Source organism: Capricornis sumatraensis, chromosome 1 (assembly GCF_032405125.1).
Source record: "Capricornis sumatraensis isolate serow.1 chromosome 1, serow.2, whole genome shotgun sequence".
Lineage (NCBI taxonomy): Eukaryota > Metazoa > Chordata > Mammalia > Artiodactyla > Bovidae > Capricornis > Capricornis sumatraensis.
In genome coordinates, this window is record NC_091069.1 from 252072817 (window position 1) to 252091523 (window position 18707).

General features: G+C 50.3%; 1 protein-coding gene across 1 annotated transcript in view; it reads left to right on the plus strand.

The window, feature by feature from the left end:
* Positions 1–18707, plus strand: part of PCNT (pericentrin) — a 107338-nt gene that overhangs the window by 38669 nt on the left and 49962 nt on the right. Inside the window, exons 15-24 of the mRNA XM_068969567.1 lie at positions 2782–2928; positions 9065–9216; positions 10372–10532; positions 10620–10858; positions 12483–12645; positions 12838–13050; positions 15672–15901; positions 16282–16398; positions 16507–16527; positions 17445–17651. Of these exons, the coding sequence (XP_068825668.1) occupies positions 2782–2928; positions 9065–9216; positions 10372–10532; positions 10620–10858; positions 12483–12645; positions 12838–13050; positions 15672–15901; positions 16282–16398; positions 16507–16527; positions 17445–17651 (1650 nt within the window). The remainder of the gene's footprint in view (positions 1–2781; positions 2929–9064; positions 9217–10371; positions 10533–10619; positions 10859–12482; positions 12646–12837; positions 13051–15671; positions 15902–16281; positions 16399–16506; positions 16528–17444; positions 17652–18707) is intronic.

Here is an 18707-nt window from a genome sequence, read left to right on the forward strand (position 1 = left end):
TACCCTTCTACATAGCTTCCGTCCCCCCTTCCTTCCTCCTTTATGCTGATGTTGTCATACAAAGAACATCTGTGCACACTTCGTGCTCATTGCTTTATGCAGTTGTCTTCTGAATCACATAGGGAAAAAGACTTAGAAACAAAAACTGCATTTGTTTTGTTTTTTATGTTTACCTATATAGTAATGTTTTCCAGCGTTCTTTCTTTATTCTTGTGTATTCAAGTTAACGTCTAGTCTCCTTTCTAGTCTCCTGATTAATTCTGTTTTTATTTATCTATGAATGTCTTAATTTCTCCTTCATGTAGAAAGATCATTTCCTGCATATGGAATTCTTGGTTGACATTATTTGGCTTTCAGCACTGTGAACAAGGCATCCTGCTGCCATTCGACTTCTGGTTTCTGATGAGAAGGGCTTCCTTGGTGGCTCAGATGGTAGAGAAGAACCTGCCTGCAATATAGGAGACCTGGGTTCGATCCCTGGGTCAAGAAGATCCCCTGGAGAGGGGAACGCCTACCCACTCCAGAATCCTGGCCTGGAGAATTCCATGGACAGAGAAACCTGTCCGGCTACAGTCTGTGGGGTCTCAAAGAGTCGGACATGACTGAGCGACTACCACTTTCACATACTGATGAGAAGTGAGCTGGCTGTACTCCTGTTGAGGAGTCCTTTTGTTGGGCTGCTTCTCTTGATGCTTTCAATATTTTCTTTATCTTTCAACAGTTTGATTATGATGTGTCCAGGTATGCCTCTCTGAGCTTATCCTGCTTGGAGTTCATTGAGCTTCTTCTGTGTATAAATTAATATTTTTTCATCACATTTGCAAAGTTTTTGGCCACGTTATCTTCAGTTTCTCTTCTACCCCGTTCCTTCTGTCCTCTCCTCCAGGATGCTCATTATGTATTTGTTGGTCTCTGTGGGTGTCCCAGAGGCCTTTGAGCCTACTTTTTTTTTCTTTATTTTTGTCCCCCAGACTGAATAATCTGAGTAATAATTTGACCAATCCTCATGTTGGCTGATTCCTCTACCCACTTGAATCTGCTGTTGAGTCCCTCCAGTGAAACTTTAAGTAATTGTACTTCTAAGCTTCAAAATGCCTGTTGGTTTCATTTTATAATTTTCTCTCTTTACTCTGGGGCTCTGGTCCTGATGGCCCTTCAGTGCTCTGGCAGGCAGTTTACATCTCTGCCTGAACTTTCACTTCCTTTTAAGTTTTCGATCACCCTCTTATTAGCTCCACTTGTTGTTATTGCCTCAGGCTGCTGAGGTGTTAAACAGTGGTTGCTAATTGTTTTTGACAAATGGCTTGGGAACAGGATTGTTGAGAACTCTGCTTCAGATCAGATAAACACCAGCTTTGAGAATGGAGCTTTTCAATGAGCTGGCCAGACAGGTCAGTTAGTGACAGTTGGTGTTGCTGCTTTGGTGGAGCTGCAAACCCATTCTGTCCCTCCTCCTTCCCTCATGACTGCTGGGCTGAATTTTCTTTCTTTTTTTTTTTTTTAATTTTTTTGGGGTGGCAGGATCTTAGTTCCCTGATCAGAGATTGAACCTTGGGTCAAATCCAAGCCCAAAGTTGTGAAAGTACTGAGTCTTAACCCCTGGACCACCAGAGATTCCCTGGGCTGCATTTTCAAGGAGATCCCAAAGATTGGGGTGATGCAGTTAGGGCAGGTTCAACCACTCAAAGCTTCTTGTTTTTTTAAGATTTTGAGGGGCTGCTCTTGGTCTTCCTTGCTGTGTGCATGCTTCCTCTAGTTGTGGCGCACAGGCTTCTCATTGTCTTGGCTTCTCTGTTGCAGAGCACAGTCTCTGAGGTGCACAGGCTCAGGAGTTGTGGCATGCGGGCTTTAGTAGTTGCAGGATGCAGGCTTTAGTAGTTGCAGGATGCAGGCTTTAGTAGTTGTAGCTTGTGGGCTTTAGCAGTTGTAGCATGTGGGCTTTAGTTGCAGGATAGGGGCTTTAGTAGTTGCAGGATGCGGGCTTTAGTAGTTGCAGGATGCAGGCCCAGTAGTTGTAGCATGCAGGCTTTAGTAATTACAGCATGGGGGCTCAGTAGTTGCAGCATGTGGGCTCAATAGTTGTGGCACACAGGCTTAGTTGCCCCTCAACATGTAGAATCTTCCCAGACCAGGAACTGAATCCTTGTCTCTAGTGTTGGCAGGCAGATTCTCAACCACTGCACCACCAGAAAAGTCCCAAAGTTTCTTGTTCTGTGGTGACTCGGCCTTTGTTTTTAATGACACTTTAATTTTCTGAAGAAGCTGATTTTTGACAGTTTCTGCCAGTGTTCTCAGTGTAGAGGAGTGATGTTTTGGAGGTCCTTATTCTGTCATTCTGAAAGTACTACCTCTGTAGTTTAAAAAAAAAGCAAGCTTATTTCATTAATACATTCTAACTCATCAGATGAGCATTATTAAAAAATATTTATTATTTAAGAAGAAACAGTTTATCTTTTAAAATGAGAGGAAGTTAGGTTTCTAAATATATTGGATCTTAATGGTCACAATACCCTGATGATGGAAATTTTTTAATGTGACTGTTGGAAAAGGTAGCAGGCTGGTTTGTTTTTTTTAGTTTATATTCTCTATGATAAGCACATTTGAACGCATGTTCACTGGGGGTAGTGGCCTAGGTCTTTTGGATCATTTCTCTTGATGCAGAGTATGGAATCAATGAGTATTTGTTTGAATGAATTAAATTCTAGTGAGCAGCAGAGAAATGGAGCGAGGATAATTTTATAACTTAATGGCATTTTTTATTAATAGTATACTTTTATACAGGGTGAATTTGGAAGTGAAAGAAAAGCTGCTTTGCATGAAAAAGAGGAGATACCTAAACTTGAACATGAGAAGGCACATTCTCTTCATGAAAAAGAGAAAGAATCTTTGTCTCTGCAGCTACAGGAGAAGAATAATCAAATTCTGCAGGTATGTGAAATGTATCTTTTCTTTGTTAATACTCTTCTGTGTATGGTAGAAATATGCTTAACATAATACTTATTGTTTCAGTCATTTTAAGTGTACAGTTTAGTGGCCTTAACCACATTCAGAATATTGTGCAACTGTGGCCACTGTCCATTTCCAAAACCTGTTCATCATCCCAAGTAGAGATTCTGTGTTTGTTAAAAATAAGTCCCATCCCCCTCCCTCCAGCCCTGGTACCCACTGTTGTACCTTCTGCCTCTATGATTACTCTAGGGATCTCATTTCAGAGGAATCATACAACATATGTTGTTTTGTGTCTGACTTATGTCACTTAGCATCATGCCCTCAAGGTCCATCCACATAGTATGTGTATCAACGTTGGTGGCTTTTTGTGGCTGCTGCTGCTAAGTCACTTCAGTCGTGTCCAACTCTGTGCGACCTCTTAGACGGCAGCCCACGAGGCTCCCCCATCCCTGGGATTCTCCAGGCAAGAACACTGGAGTGGGTTGCCATTTCCTTCTCCAATGCATGAGAGTGAAAAGTGAAAGTGAAGTCGCTTAGTCGTGTCTGACTTTTAGCAACCCCATGGACTGCAGCCTACCAGGCTCCTCCATCCATGGGATTTTCCAGGCAAGAGTGCTGGAGCAGGGTGCCATTGCCTTCTCCATTTATATGGCTAAATAATATTATTCCATTGTATGCAAACACCATATTTTGTCTATCTGTTCATCTGTTGATGGGTATCTGTTAGTGGTCATCTCTTTCTTTTGGCTGTTGGGCATAATGCTGCTGTGCGGATTGGGGCACGAGCTTTTGTTTCAGTCCCTGCTTTTGATATTTTGGGGTGTATATCTAGGAACAGAGTTGACGAGTCACATAATTCTGTGTTTGACTTCTGAGGAACGGCTGAACCGTTTTCCACAGCGGCTGTGGCATTATGCATTTCTGCCAACAGTGCATGAGAGTTTCAGTTTTTCTACATTCTTGTCAATGCATGTTTTCATTTTTTTAAATAATAGCCATCGTAACAGATGTGAGGTGATATCTTGTTTTTACTTGCATTTCCCTAATGACTAATGATGTTGGACATCTTTTCATAACCATTTTTATCTGTTCAGGTAGGTCCTTGATTCTTTTTTTTCTTTTGAAGTATAGTTAATTTGGGGCCTTCCTGGTGTCTTACTTAGATGGTAAAGAATCCACCTGCAATGCAGATTGTTAATTATAAAATAATTAATTTACAATGTTGTGTTAGTTTCAAGTGTATAGCAGAGTGATTCAGTTATACACACTCACACACACACAAATGTGTATACTTTTTCAGATTCTTCACCTTTTAGATTATTACAAGATATTGAGTAGAGTTCCCTGTGCTATGCAGTCGGTCCTTGTTGGTTACCTGTATACACAGTAGTGTGTATTTGTTAATCCCAAGCTCCTAATGTATCTCCAAATCTGTGAGTCTATCTCTGTCTTGTAGTGAAAGTCTTCGTCACCCAGTTATGGACGACTGTTTGTGACCCCACAGACTATAGCCTGACTGGCTTGTCTGTCCATGGGATTCTCCAGGCAAGAATACTGGAGTGGGTTGCCATTTCCTTCTCCAGGGAATCTTCTCGATCCGGGGATTGAACCCAGGTTTCCCACACTGCAGACAGACTCTTTACTGACTGAGTCACCAGGGAAGCATCTATCTTATAAATACATTTGTTTGTATCATTTTTTTAGATTCTACATGTAAGTAATATCATATGGTATTTGTCTTTCTCTGACTTACTTCACTTAGAATGATAATTTCTAGGTCCATCTGTGTTGTTGCAAATGGCATTAGTTAATTTTTTTATGACTATATGGACTTATCAAAAGAGATATTTATTTCCCAATGCTAAGTCCTAGAATCAGGGATAAGGGTTCCAGATGAATAAAATGTCATAAATACATGTTTTCCTGTTATATTGTTATACACACAGACCTACATATACATAACTACATACATAAAAGATGTGTATATAACAATAGAATAGTAGCCTTGACAATTTTGAACTGGATTTTTTTCCCATTATTATTATTGAAAATATGGATGTGTACAGCAATTGTCCCACTGTGCGATCTTCCAGAGTCATAATAGTACTGATTTCTTTGACTTTATCATCATTCAGGTCACTGGATTTGAACTTTTTCACATCTTGGAGGCAGTGTACCACACACTGCCCTAAGCACGTTATAAGCAGAATTTTCTCATTTCTGTGCAGTTCTCTCCCTCTCAGGACCCTGAGGCCCAGGAGAGGTCCTGGTAATTTGGTAAAAGTCCATGGACTGCCGAGTGGTGGAGCTGGGCCTTCAGACTGTGAACACTGCACACAGTGTGTCTGACTTAATTTAGCACCAGTGATATAAAAATTATCCACAGCGAGATTCAGGGTAGCAGTCGCAGGTCAAGGGGCATGTTTCAGCTGCAGACACCTCGCCCCTGCACCCCAGTGCTGGGAGCCCAGCCCTGAGGAGGAGGAGGAGGAGGAGGAGGAGGAGGAGGAGGAGGAGGAGGAGGAGGAGGAGGTGGTGTCGGAGGGTGCTGCCAAGCAGGGAGGGCCCAGGACTTAGATGAAGGGGGACGTCTCAGGAAGAAAGAGCCTTTCAAAGCATTTCTTGAGCTGGTTCTTCAGTGTACCAGGCATTTCTGCTGATACATCACATGCAATATTAAAAAAAACTTCTCATTCTGTAAAAAATACTAAAATTAACATGGCTCATGGGGAGAATAGGGTTAGAGATTACATCATTCACAACCTCTGCAATTTTATAACACAAGGACCAAAAACAGTAACAATCCTAATAAAAGTACTAAGTTCAGTTCAGTCGCTCAGTCGTGTCTGACTCTTTGCGACCCCATGAATCGCAGCACGCCAGGCCTCCCTGTCCAGCACCAACTCCCGGAGTTCACTCAGACTCGCATCCATCGAGTTGGTGATGCTATCCAGCCATCTCATCCTCTGTTGTCCCCTTCTCCTCCTGCCCCCATTCCCTCCCAGCATCAGAGTCTTTTCCAATGACTCAACTCTTTGCATGAGGTGGCCAAAGTACTGGAGTTTCAGCTTAAGTGTCATTCCTTCCAAAGAAATCCCAGGGCTGATCTCCTTCAGAATGGACTGGTTGGATCTCCTTGCAGTCCAAGGGACTCTCAAGAGTCTTCTCCAACACCACAGTTCAAAAGCATCAATTCTTCAGCGCTCAGCCTTCTTCACAGTCCAACTCTCACATCCATACATGACCACAGGAAAAACCATAGCCTTGACTAGATGGACCTTAGTCAGCAAAGTAATGTCTCTGCTTTTGAATATGCTATCTAGGTTGGTCATAACTTTTCTTACATGGAGTAAGCATCTTTTAATTTCATGGCTGCAATCACCGTCTGCAGTGATTTTGGAGCCCCCAAAAATAAAGTCTGACACTGTTTCCACTGTTTCCCCATCTATTTCCCATGAAGTGATGGGACCAGATGCCAAGATCTTCATTTTCTGAATGTTGAGCTTTAAGCCAACTTTTTCACTCTCCTGTTTCACTTTCATCAAGAGTCTTTTTAGTTCCTCTTCACTTTCTTCCATAAGGGTGGTGTCACCTGCATATCTGAGGTTATTGATATTTCTCTGGGCAATCTTGATTCCAGCTTGTGTTTCTTCCAGTCCAGCGTTTCTCATGATGTACTCTGCATAGAAGTTCAATAAGCAGGGTGACAATATACAGCCTTGACGTAATAAAAGTACTAGTACAGTTTAAAAAGAAATGTTAAATTCTGAATTAAGAGAGAAATTGTGAAATGCATCTAGTGATCTGCCTTTACAAAGCGAGGTAGGAGCTTGATGGGCGGGGCATGATGGGGGTGGGCAGAGAGGACCGAGAGGCCCCAGGAGGGGTGGCCTGCCAGTCCTGCGCCCGAGCTCCTGTCCCTCCACATCATCACTGGAACCTCTTACTGTTTAACGCTTGCCAGTTCTGTGGCAGCAGAATGGTGTCTCTTGGTCTTAGTTTACTGATAAGGTTGCGTGTCTGTTACCAGGCTTGTGGACTACTTGTTTCCCTTTCTGTGAAACCCCTTTTTGTATTTTTGGCCACTTTTTCTATTTGAAACAATTGCTTGTCCTTTTCTTAAATGATTTAGGGAAGTTTTTTTGTACTTCTGTATTCTAATTTGTGAGTTCCGCTCCCCCCCAACCCCCGCCCCTTTTGTCATCTTTGGATGAATGAATGTTCTTAATTGTTGACTTTACTACTTTTCTTCCCTTCAGGGTTATGCTTTCTGTACATTGCTGAAGAAATCTTGAGGTTATTTTATAATTTGTCTTTTTGTTCCACCTGGGAGGACATGAGGAAGGGAGTTGAGTTTTTCCTGTGGAGACTGACCTGAGACCTATGTGCTGTGTCCTTGCCCTGCTTGTGGTCCAGTGGATTGGGGTCAGCAAGCGCCTGCGTGTGGGCAGCCCCTGGCTTCCCTCCTGGACTCCTCTGGTCAGGCTGGGTGCCCAGTGCACATGCCGTGAAGGTCTAGGGGCTACACATGGGGGAGCCCAGCTGTGCCAGCCCTACTATTAAATCAGTCTCATAATGCGGCTGGCTGAAATGCACCAATCTCTATGTGCCTTTAAGGAGAAGGGCATCCGTACAACACAGGCATTCTGAGATTCTGGAATATCTCTTTCTATTTGATTTTGTTAATTTCTGCTACTGAATTTTATAGTTTCCTCCTAGAAGTCTTTTGTTAAGGTTAATGGTTATTGAATACACACAATCTGACTTGCAATCGTTTGATTTAGGAATTATTTACCTCACGATGGTGTGAAAGCGATACATGTTCAGTGGAAACCATACTTGGAATTTTGAATCTGGGTTTTTGTGTTTTCCGGAGCTAGTTCTGTGCAGTCCAGCACTCTCCTGTGATGCTGGACAGGGCAGCCACAGTCCCCCATCAGCCACGTGGTCACAAAGGTGAACGACCGATGCGCTGATGGCCATTCTGGACCAAGAAACCGCTCTGCTTTTCCCTTTCGAAAGGTTGCTGTTAATTAAGGAAAACTGGACATGTCAGGTTAAGGAGCTTAGTGCAGGAAGATGCGGAGTGTGGGCTCACTGAAGCCAGTCCTGTGATCTGCACCTTAGCTCCCAGGGCCCCTGCCGGTGCTTTGCCATCCTGAGTCCCCTCAGGGCTCAGGGCAGCTGTGGCTGGTTGGCTGCAACATCCTTTGTTCACAGACATGGCAACGAGATTGTCCATTGGCAGGTGTGGTAGATGCATTTTGATTTGTGATATTCACAGTTTACCATGGGTTTGTTGTTGTGGTTTAGTTGCTAAGTTGTATCTGACTCTGCAACCCCATGGACTTTAGCTCACCAAGCTTCTCTGTCCATGGAATTTCCCAGACAAGAATGCTGGAGTCAGTTGCCATTTCTTCCCCCAAGGGATCTTCCTGACCCAGGAGTCAAACCCATGTCTTTTGCACTTTAAGACAGGTTCTTTACCGCTGAGCCACCAGGGATGTAACCCCACCATAAGTGGAGGAGGAGCTGCTGGAAATGCTGAGGAGGGAGGAGGACCAGCAGAGAGAAGGTCTGCTGTCTATGGGCTCAGTGCCTGCACCTGGCTGCAGCCACGGACGCAGCGCCCCAGGGCCCTCCGCATTCCGCACGCTGGCACCGGGGCTGTGCTGGCCTCAAGCTGTCCAGGCACATGTTCCGTGTGCTAGCAGGGCAGTTCCTCTTCAGTGTCTGTTTTGTCCATTTGGTCGTTGTTTGTCATCTTAAAACTTGCCATTTTTTGTCCATTTATTCCATTTTCTTTATTTTTCCTGTGACCCACGTGTCCTAGTCCATCATAACCAAGGACATGGTTATAAGAGCTGCACTTATTCCTAAGTTCCCTCCATGTGCAGCATTGAAACCGTTTACTGTTTGTTTTGTATTCTTCAGTTAATTGGTTTCAAAATCACACCCTCTTTGTCCTCAGGCCTGAGTTTTGTGTACCTGATGGGCCCCATCCTGCCATCCGCTCAACCCACAGAGCTGCTCTTAGATGAAGAAAGTTCCTTGTAGAAACTTATTTTTAACTAAATTGTTCTAACTGAGGCTTTTGACAATTTTTCTTCAACAGCTGAAAGACCAGATTTTATCCTTAAATCAAGAGATAGAGGAGCGCCATTCCGAACTGGAGAAACTTCAGCAGAGGCGGGAACGGGAGAACCAGGAGGGCACCGCTCTCATAGCGATGCTCAAGTCCGACGTCGACCTGTCCCACGGCGAGAGGTCAGTGGCCGCCCCTGCCTCATGGCTGGGGTGCATGTTGGCATCTGGCAGATGGGACCCTGTGCCTCGTGGTTCTCTGTCTAGGGAGGTCTTAAACCCCAAGATGGGCACTGAGTTGTCACCTGCATAACCCCACCTCGCTTTGCCAGCCCTTCACGTGTTGCCAGTTTACAGGGTGTGACACTGCACTGAAGGACCAGCCCACCCGACATCAGGCACGTCTTGGCTCTGCCCCTTGTGCGCGTCCAGAGTGAGCCAGGGGCTGCTCAGTTAGGTTTGTCTGTCTGTCGGGCCCACTGCCTCAGCATTGCCCAGTAAAGTGCCGCTTTCAGTCTGGCCTCTCTGTGTCCCTTTGTGTGTCCCTCAGCCTGACCCTGCTGGTATCTTGTGGTCCTGCTGCTCTGGGTTCCCCATCACCCCCAGACCCTCATCCTCAGCGCTGCGGTGCTGCCGTGAGCATAGCACTGAGGGTCAGAGGAGAGCAGGTGGGGTGGCGGGCTGCTGTGCGGAGGGCCGGTGTACCTCCCACGGGCTTGGTCTCGTTCATCCATCGTTTCATCGTCTCCATGAGGACCTTGCATGCTGTTTCCAGCTGACTTGTGGTTGGGTGAGGGGGCTGCAGGTGGGACGTTATAGGTCTGGGTAATCAGCTTCCTGTGAGGCTGTGAGTCGTGAATGGATGGGGGCACAATCCCTGATGTCTCAGGGCCCCTGGGGCCACACCCTGGGCGGGGTCCCCATGCCCCTGACAGTCTGGGGGATGTAGCTCAGAGACCGGACTCCACCCTAGGAGAGCCAGACACCCCAAACTCTGTGGTTCTTGTGGCCCCAGTGAAAGCTGGGGAGACTGCCTTCCCATGCTCATGGGTCATGGGTTAGGGCTGACTTCTAACTTGTGAACAGGTGTCTCTTGAGAGCCAGCAGGACTGCGCCACAGTGATGGGCTGGGCTTACACAATCACGTTGGGGCCAGGAGGGGGAGTGGCTGAGAGGGAGATTCTGGCAGAAGCCCCTGTGCTACTTGGGGCACCTGCCCAGAGCTGGCAGGCTGGACACGGCCTCCAGAAGAGTGCCTTGATCACAGTCATGCTGTCGCGTGTGGGTCAGGCGGGGCTGGTCTCGGCTGATGCTGTGCTGTGCCCCCCACCTCCCCAGGAGAGCTCTCCAGGATACCCTGAGGCGGCTGCTGGGTCTGTTTGGGGAAACGCTTCAGACTGCCATTGCCTTGAAGAGCCGCATTGGCGAGCGCGTGGGGCTTTGCCTGGAGGACAGGAGCCCACCCACCACACAGCCGGGGAGCCAGAGCCCCCCCACAGGTGAGCCTTGACAGCCCTGCACCGAGGCCCCAGGCCAGCTCCCTGTGGGCGTTTTGCAGCACAGCCCTTGTATGTATTTGCTTGCAGCCCCTGCACTGGATGACGTGTGGGCAGGGCTCGATGTGGCCTCCCTGGAGCCGGACGGCACGGTGGCGGAGTGTGCCGAGACATCATCGGTAGCTGAGATCAGCAGTCACGTGTGTGAGAGCTTCTTCCTGAGCCCAGAGCGCACGCTGGACTGTGAGCAGCCTGTCAGGAGGGTCTTCCAGAGCCTGGGCCTGGCGGTGGATGGCCTCCTGGAGATGGTCCTGGACTCAGCCAAGCAGGTAAGACGTGGGCTTCAGCGCCCCCTGCAGAGAAGGGTGCTAGGCGGAGTGAGGGATGGCAGAGCTGTCCGACCCCAGGGGCCTGCACCGACCCCAGGGGCCTGCAAGTGCTGTGCTGTCAGCGTTCCTGTTCTCGAGCAGATGTGCAGGTGGGTGTCGTCCTGACCCTGTTACTCGCAGCCATGTTCACCGACGTGCTTTCCTCAAACAGAAGTCTTCTCTGAGCCGAAATCCATGAGGAAGCGGGCTTGCTGTGAATGGAAAGGCGACCTTGGCGCACTTAGTTTAGACCCTGTGTGTTCAGCCTCTTGCTGCACCTCACATGCTAGTTTAATTCCAAATGGGATAACATTTTGTTTCGAGATGATTACTGAACAGTGGGATATTTTTGTTAGCCTTTTAGAATGTTTCAGACAGTTAACAAAACGTGGAAAACAATAGAGACCCTTTTCCCAAAGTTGTCCTGTTAAAACACAAGCATTTCCATGTGAAACACCGCTGTTGACGTCTCAGGAACATGGACAAGGGGATGCAGGCAGAACAGCAGTGTCAACCTTGGATGTGTCTCCTCTGGCTTTGTCCCGTCTTCTCTCAGAAACCAGACAGAGTGGGGCAGTGTCTGGTGATAAGTAGCCCAGTGCTTTTGACTAGCCCCATGCGCAAGCATCTCCCGGGAGGGCAACCGGTCTGCAGGTCTGACCTGGCCCACGGCCCCACATCCGAGCATGCAGGCAGTCTGTGGGGGCCTTGCTCACACCTCAGAAATCTTGCTCTCTCACTGTGTGCTCTGCAGAGGGCACGTAGGCGTGTCAGGGGGAAGCAGGGTGGGCTTGGGGAGGTGGGTGGGCCTTGAGGAGGTGGGAGCTGGCAGGGGTCAGTGACTGGAGGGGAGGATGGGCCCCTGATGAGGTTGGGGTCAGTGGGGCTGCCCAAGGGCCATCGGCTGCAGGAAGGGGCAGCGGTGGCTGAGCACTTGGACAGGGGCCCTCAGCAGGGCATGAGGAGAGGCAGCGTTGGGGGCTGTTTTCAAGGAAAACCTGACAGGTTTCCTTAGAGGCTGGGTCTGGAAGGGTTCGAGTTGGTGATATACAGGGGGAGGCTGGGCAGCCCAGGCCAGGTGCTGAGCTCTCTGCGAGGACAGCTGGGGGTAGGCGTTTTGATTCAGATCCTCACTGGCCATGCCCACCAGGGGAGCTTGGGAGGAAAGGAAGGCTGGGGTCCCAGCAGGCAGGGGGGCTGTGGGCGAGGGGCTCCATGGTGGCCAGGCTGGGAGGAGTGGGTGTCGCAGGCCGTGCAGACGTGTCAGGTCCCCTGCCTGCTGTGGTGACGGCCTGGGAGCCTTCTGTCCTCCACCTGTGGTTACCAGGTGGCCCGTCCCTGCTTGGGTGTCAGGCTCCCTGTCCATGTTCCACGCAGGCACCCATGGGGCTGACGGTCACAAACAGTGTGTCTGTGCAGTGTTGTCTGTGGTTGCACGTGTAGAGCTTTTCTTTGTTGAAAACTTGTTGCTTCGTTAGTAACTGACATAATATCGGGCATCAGAATCGTTGTTCCTCCAGCGATGTTTACCATTTCACCAAAATGCTACACAAGGAGATCTTCTACTTTCCAATGGGTTTCACAGCTGGAGGAAGCACGTCAGATCCATTCTCGTTTTGAGAAGGAATTCAGCTGTAAGAACGAGGAGACGGCACAGGTGGTGAGGAAGCACCAGGAGCTGCTGGAGCAGCTGGAGGCAGAGAGCAAGGCCAAGGCCCAGCTGGTGTTGGAGCTGCACAAGGCAGAGGGTGAGCGTGGCGCTGAGGGTGTTAGCAGCAGAGCCCCAGAGGGAAGGAGGCTGGGCTGAGAGGCTCCAGTGCCCTTCCTAGGGGTGCGAGGAGGGGAGCACCTCAGGGCAGGTGGCCCTGTGTGTCCCTGTGCGAACTGGGCACTCAGCCCGCCTGCCCCCACCCGCACCCCCACCCCTGCGTGGTCTGCAGGCATCATCGAGGGCTTCAAGGAGGAGAAAGCCGGCCTGCAGGAGGCGCTGGGCCAGAAGGAGGCGAGCGAGCGGGACCTGGTAGGCGAGCTGGAGGGCCTGAGGCAGCAGCTGCAGCGGGCGGCGCGGCGGCAGGCAGAGCTGCGGGAGGAAAACGCTGAGCTGTGCAGCCAGACGGAGGCCCTGGCTGTGGACGCCCGAGAGAGGGAGGCTGGTGAGAAGGCGGGCACAGCATGGAGCGGGGTCTCTTCATGCTGCTTGAGGGCGGGGGGCTGCTCTCGGAGGAAAGGCTGCCAACAGACTCTGGGGCCAGGTCACCTGGCCAGGAGGTCGCCCGCCTGTGTGCGATCGTGCATCCATGTCCTCAGAGCTGAAAGTGCTTATTTGGGGTCAGAGGATAGAAGTTTGGAGCACACAGATTTTTGTCTCGAGAGGGAACAGTGACAGGGGGGGCTTCAGGGGTGAGGAAGGCGGTTTGCCTGCAGAGCCTGTTAAGTGGGGCTGGGGGCAGGAGCCAGTCTGGGCTGAACCCTGACCCTGAGCATTGAGGCTGTCATGGAGGGAAGGCCCGAGTCCTCTGAGTCCTGGGATCTCTGCATTTGCCCCAGTCTGAAGTCCACGGCTTCCTGTGTGAAGCCCACTCCTGGTGACCCCAGCTCCATGTTGGAGCCCCCGACTTGGAGAGTCTGGTTTATTTCACATTTCACAAGATAAATGGCTACCTAAAATTTTATTTAAAGTTACCTGGTTGTCCAGTGGCTAAGACTCTGCGCTCCCAGTGCAGGGGGCCCAGGTTTGATCTCTGGTCAGAGAACTAGGTCCTACATGCCACAACTAAGACCTGATGCAGTCAAATAAATAGTTAAAAAATAAAACTACCAGAAAGTGACTAATGTTAACTTAGGCAGGAAGACATACAGTTTGCAGCGTCTCGTGGTCGCCTTCAGGGAGATGCCATCTATCCTGTGTATTTTTCTTTGTTGTCTTTACAAGTCAGTGCTGAAGCCCCTGGGAGCTGGGACCTGCTGCCACATGGGGGCTGGCAGTGGCCTTAGTCCATCCAGAGGGTGGGCACTGCAGACGTTACCTCCCCCCCTGCCCACCCCCCCCACACACACATGGTCCTGGAGCACTGGGATGGTCACCTTTTGGTGACATGCTTTCTCTCTGGGTCCACATGCAAGTGGGGCAGGAGCTCTGTGGGGCCCCTTTCATAATAAAGGCTCTCACCCCTCATGATGCTTCACCCTCGGGACCCTGAACACCAGCCCATGAATTCTGGGGCCCGAAATGACATTCTGACCAGAGCAGTGGTGTCTTGAAGCACATGTTTCAGAGGTTTGTCCAAGGCTGTGGCATCTCCTGCCACAGTCCCCTTCCCTTACTTCTGAGTTTCATATCCTAAGTCACCACTTCCTCTTTGCATCTCTGAAGGTGCTATATGTTTTTGTTTATAGGCATTCCTGTTTGTGTAGCACATGAGGATTCAGGTTCGTAGAAGCAAATGAGTGATTCTGTGTGATTGGCTCTGTGTTTGCATCAGGTTTTGCCAAGTTTTTACTAAAGAGTAAAAATACTTAAGAGCTTTTGTGGCAGATGGCTACATAAAAGGGAGCTTAGACCTTCAGTGTTCTTACAGAGACGTGGTCAGGCGTCTCAGGGCCCCCAGCGCAGTCCCTGAGCTGTAGGAGCCCTGTCCCCATCCGTGTCCTGGGCTGGGGGCCCTGCGAGGCCTGTGGCCCTGGAGTCGGCCGCTGGCATGGCCGAAACGGCTGTATGGGCGCCTGCCCTCTGCCCTGCGTGCATGAAGGTCGAGTGGCCCTGACACAGGCAGGTCCTGTCTGGGTGGCTGGCCAGGCAACGCTGACCGTCGCTGCATCTCCCCAGCTGTGAATGGCGTTGTTCTAACTGCATGTTCATCCCGTTTGCCGTCATTGCTACATCGTTAGCGTAAAAGCTTACTGAGAATGCTGTCAGTGGGGATGATAGTTTGTCACAAAAGACTAACATTTATATAAACCAAAATAGCTATAACTTCTGAATGCTGGTGAACTGTAGATGCAGATTTAGGGATTTAACAGTTTCTGGCTGGTACCAGCACCTTGGGGTCCATCTGAGGGAGACCCCATTTGCAAAGCTGCTCATTAACCTGCCCGTTCCCTTGGCCTGTGGCCTTGCCACCGTCAACATTAGGTCAGCTGTAACTTTGCTGACGGCTCAGCCTTTTCCTCAGGACATGTCACCCTGGTACGTGGGCTGCCTGTACGTTCAGCGGGTCAGCTGGGAACCTTCCAGCCAGGCTGATACTCTCTCGGGTGGAGGTCTTAAGTCACATTTTATATTTCCATGTTGGAGAGTATATGTGAAGGCATAATTCCTAGAAAATTACCTGATAACGTCATTTGGAGACACCCAAGATGTATTTTCTCCTCAGGCTTTAAAATTTTTTATTTTAGCCAATTTTTTGTTTGAAATATGTAATTCCCCAGCCCCTCTCATGTGCATGGAAGTTCTCGTTTTATTTCCAGTGGGTTCTGGCTGAACTGTGGCTTGTTTGGCAGGTTGTGGGCTCAGGGTCTGACAGGTCAAGGCGGCTGAAGCAGGTGTCATCCTCCGCCAGGTCACAGCCCACAGTGGGGAGGGGACTGGGGAAGCCCTCTGCCCCCTGCTCTGGCCCGGCAGGGAGCGGGTGGGGGGAGCCCACTGCCCCCTGCTCTGGCCTGGCGGGTCTCGGGCTGCCAGGGCAGGCACGTGCTGGTCTCTGCGGCGATAGCGTCCTGTGTCTGCTGGACGTGCACACTGAGCGGCTCCCTGCCCTCTGTTCTGTATCTTCAGCTCTGCGGAGGGAAGTGGAGTCGCTCACCCAGGAGCAGTTGGAGGCCAGGAGGCAGGCGGATAAGGACCGTGCGGCCCTGCTCTCTCAGATGCGGCTTCTGGAGGCTGAGCTAGAGGAGCAGCTGTCTCATCAGCAGGCGTGTGCCCAGCAGGCTGAGGAGCTCGCTGCCCTGAGGCAGCAGATTGACTCCCTGGACCAGCACCTGCGCCGCCAGCGCCAGTTCATGGACGTAAGTCTTGAGCGATAACGTTTGCATCGCCAGAGGTCGTCTTCATGGCGGGAGCTTCCTTCCAGGTTGTTAAGCAGTGTCCGTGCCAACGTTGGGGCGGACTTGAGCTCAGCTGGTGTGTGTCTTGGGTGTTGCCCTGGTCTGGGGCGGTGTCCAGTGGCCTCATGTGTCTGCTCTTTCCCTCTGCCCACGTCTCAGAAGCCACCCTGGGTCCCCCCCGGAAGCTGCACCCTTTCTCATGGCTCCGTCTTACGAGGTGCCTGAGAAGAGGGGCCCTTCGCCCAGTCCCCTGCCCTCCACTCCTGCTTCAGAGGGTGGTGGTGTCACTATGGGCAGTGGAGACGCTGGGATACATGTGAATAGGCCGCCCCTCATGACAGGAGCAGGCAGTGGAGCGGGAGCGGGAGCGGGAGGACTTCCAGCAGGAGATCCAGAGGCTGGAGGAGCAGCTCCGCCAGGCGGCCCGGCCGCGGTCCCCGGGCCTCCGTGACAGCCACGTAAGTCAGCCTACCAACTCGGCCCTGCCTGGGGGAGCTGTTCTCTACGATGCTTGTAAGCTTTATCATTAATGACATTTTTGCCTTCCATGTACACGAAAACGACAGCGGGCACAGCTGGATAAGGAGGTACAGGTGCTCCGAGCTTGTCTGTGTCTGTCCATCTGTCTGCACCCTTGGTGCTGCTGCTCCTCACCTGACTGCTGCATGACCAGACAGGGAGGGCTTGGTGCACAAGGCTGTCTCTGGCTTGCTTTTCTTACTTCTTTGTTTGGTCCAGATCTGTCTGCTGCTTCCTGTCCAAGGTCACTGTGGTGGTTTGTTCTTTCTAAAAATTAAACTTATTTTAAGATAATTATGGATTTACTTGCTGTTGTAAGAAATAAGACCCAGTTCCCGTGTGATGACATCCTGCAGAGGTCCCACCTGAGGTGCAGACGTGCAGACAGGAGACAGTGCCCACCCCTTGCACCCACGAATCCACACTCTGTCCATATTTTGTCATCTCCATGCTGTTGTGTAGTCAGAGCATTGTTGCTTAGCTGTAAAGTCATGTCCAGTTCTTTGCAACACCAGGGACTGTGGCCCACCAGGCTTCTCTGTCCATGGGATTCTCCAGGCAAGAATACTGCAGTGGGTTGCCATTCCCTTCTCCAGGGGGTCTTCCTGACCCAGGGATTGAACCTACGTCTCCTGCATTAGCAGGCAAATTCTTTACTGCTGAGCCACCTGGGAAGTTGGAGCATAGGTGTAGCCTTTGCGCTCCGCCTGCGTCTTGACACTGACCCAGATGGTGCTGTGTCTGTGCTTGGTTCTTTTCCTGTTGCTCAGTGGCTTTCCATTCCTTACTATCAAAATTCAGCTTATTTTACTAACAAGTTCTGTGCTATAATTTTTGTGTGTCTTTTTATGGAGAATTCTGTCATGTTCTTTCGCTTCACGGTGCAGCCAGGTCAGTTTTCTCACAGTTGGGTTGTACTTTTTAACTTGGAAGGTGGGGCATTTTTTAAAAACTATTGTTTCTGAAGTATATTTTGTGGTTTTAGGTTGAATTGTTAGAAGAAAAATTGAGAGAAAAATCAGATGGACTTAATGAATTGATTCTAAAGAAAGAATTGGTTGACAGACAAGTACTAATCCAGGGAGAGGAGATCAGGCGTCTGGAGGAGATGAATGCGAGCACCACGAGAAAGCTGCTGCAGCTCCAAGAAGAGCTGGAGACACAGCGGAGAGCCGTGCAGGCCCTGCAGCAGGTGAGCACGGCGAGGGCTGCCGCTGGTGGAGGTGCCTGTGGGCCCTAGCTGCTGGGCTGGGCTTCCTCTGCCCCTGGCCTTGACCCCCTGCTGTATGTTCCCTGTGCTGTGGACAGTCGCCAAGCGTGCGGGGCCTCTCGGCCCCAGTGACCCCAGCTGGGGTGTCCTGCCCTGCAGCTCGGCTCTGACACCGTCCACCTGGAGGTGGTGCCAGCCCTCACAGCTTGGGACTCAGCCCCACGGCCGTGCCCCCGCCCCCAGACCTCCACCTCAGGTTCAGCCTATATGAATCCGAGGGGTCCTGGACCCCCTCTTGGGGTTCAGATCTGCTAGAGCAGCTCACAGAACTCCAGCACTTCACTTGCTGACCTCCAGGGTACTGTAAAGGATACAGGTTGGGAACCGCCGGGTGGAGGCGCTGCGGAAGCCAGGTGTGGGGAGGGCGCTGCTTGGTGGAGGCCTCATGGCACAGCCTGTGAGATGGGGTCAACCTTCAGCCCACCTCCCCTCCCGGAGGTCAGGATGACACCGACAGCTCTGACCTTCAGTCACGTGGTCGACTGCCCTGGCAACCAGTCCCCAGCTGTCGGTGACCTGGAGGCTTCCCCAGAGTCACCTCAGCAACACAGACTCGGGTGTGGCTGGAGGCGCTGGTGACAGACGTCAGGGCACCGCCGTGGCTCTTGTGGCTCAGGAGGCCCCTGCTCACGCTCAGTCACAGTGTCGCGTTTAGAGTGGTAGTGTTTTGTGCCCGTTTTTATTAGCACCCCTTTGCTTCTCAGGTACTCTGAGTGTATCCTTAGTAATTGATTACGTGCAGATTCAAGATTTCAGATTTAGAAAGCTTGTTTTATTACACACATAGAGCCTAGTTATAATTATTGTAGTTTTTGAGTTACAAATCTGTCAGTTCCCCAGTGAAAATACCTCCAATGACAGTTCTTCACATTGTAGTTTGGAATTTCGTGTCGATGATATACCGGTTCTGTGTCTGAGGGTGTAAGATGAGTGTGAGCAGGTCTCTTGATTGGGGGTTGGTGGAGAGGGTAGGAGGGC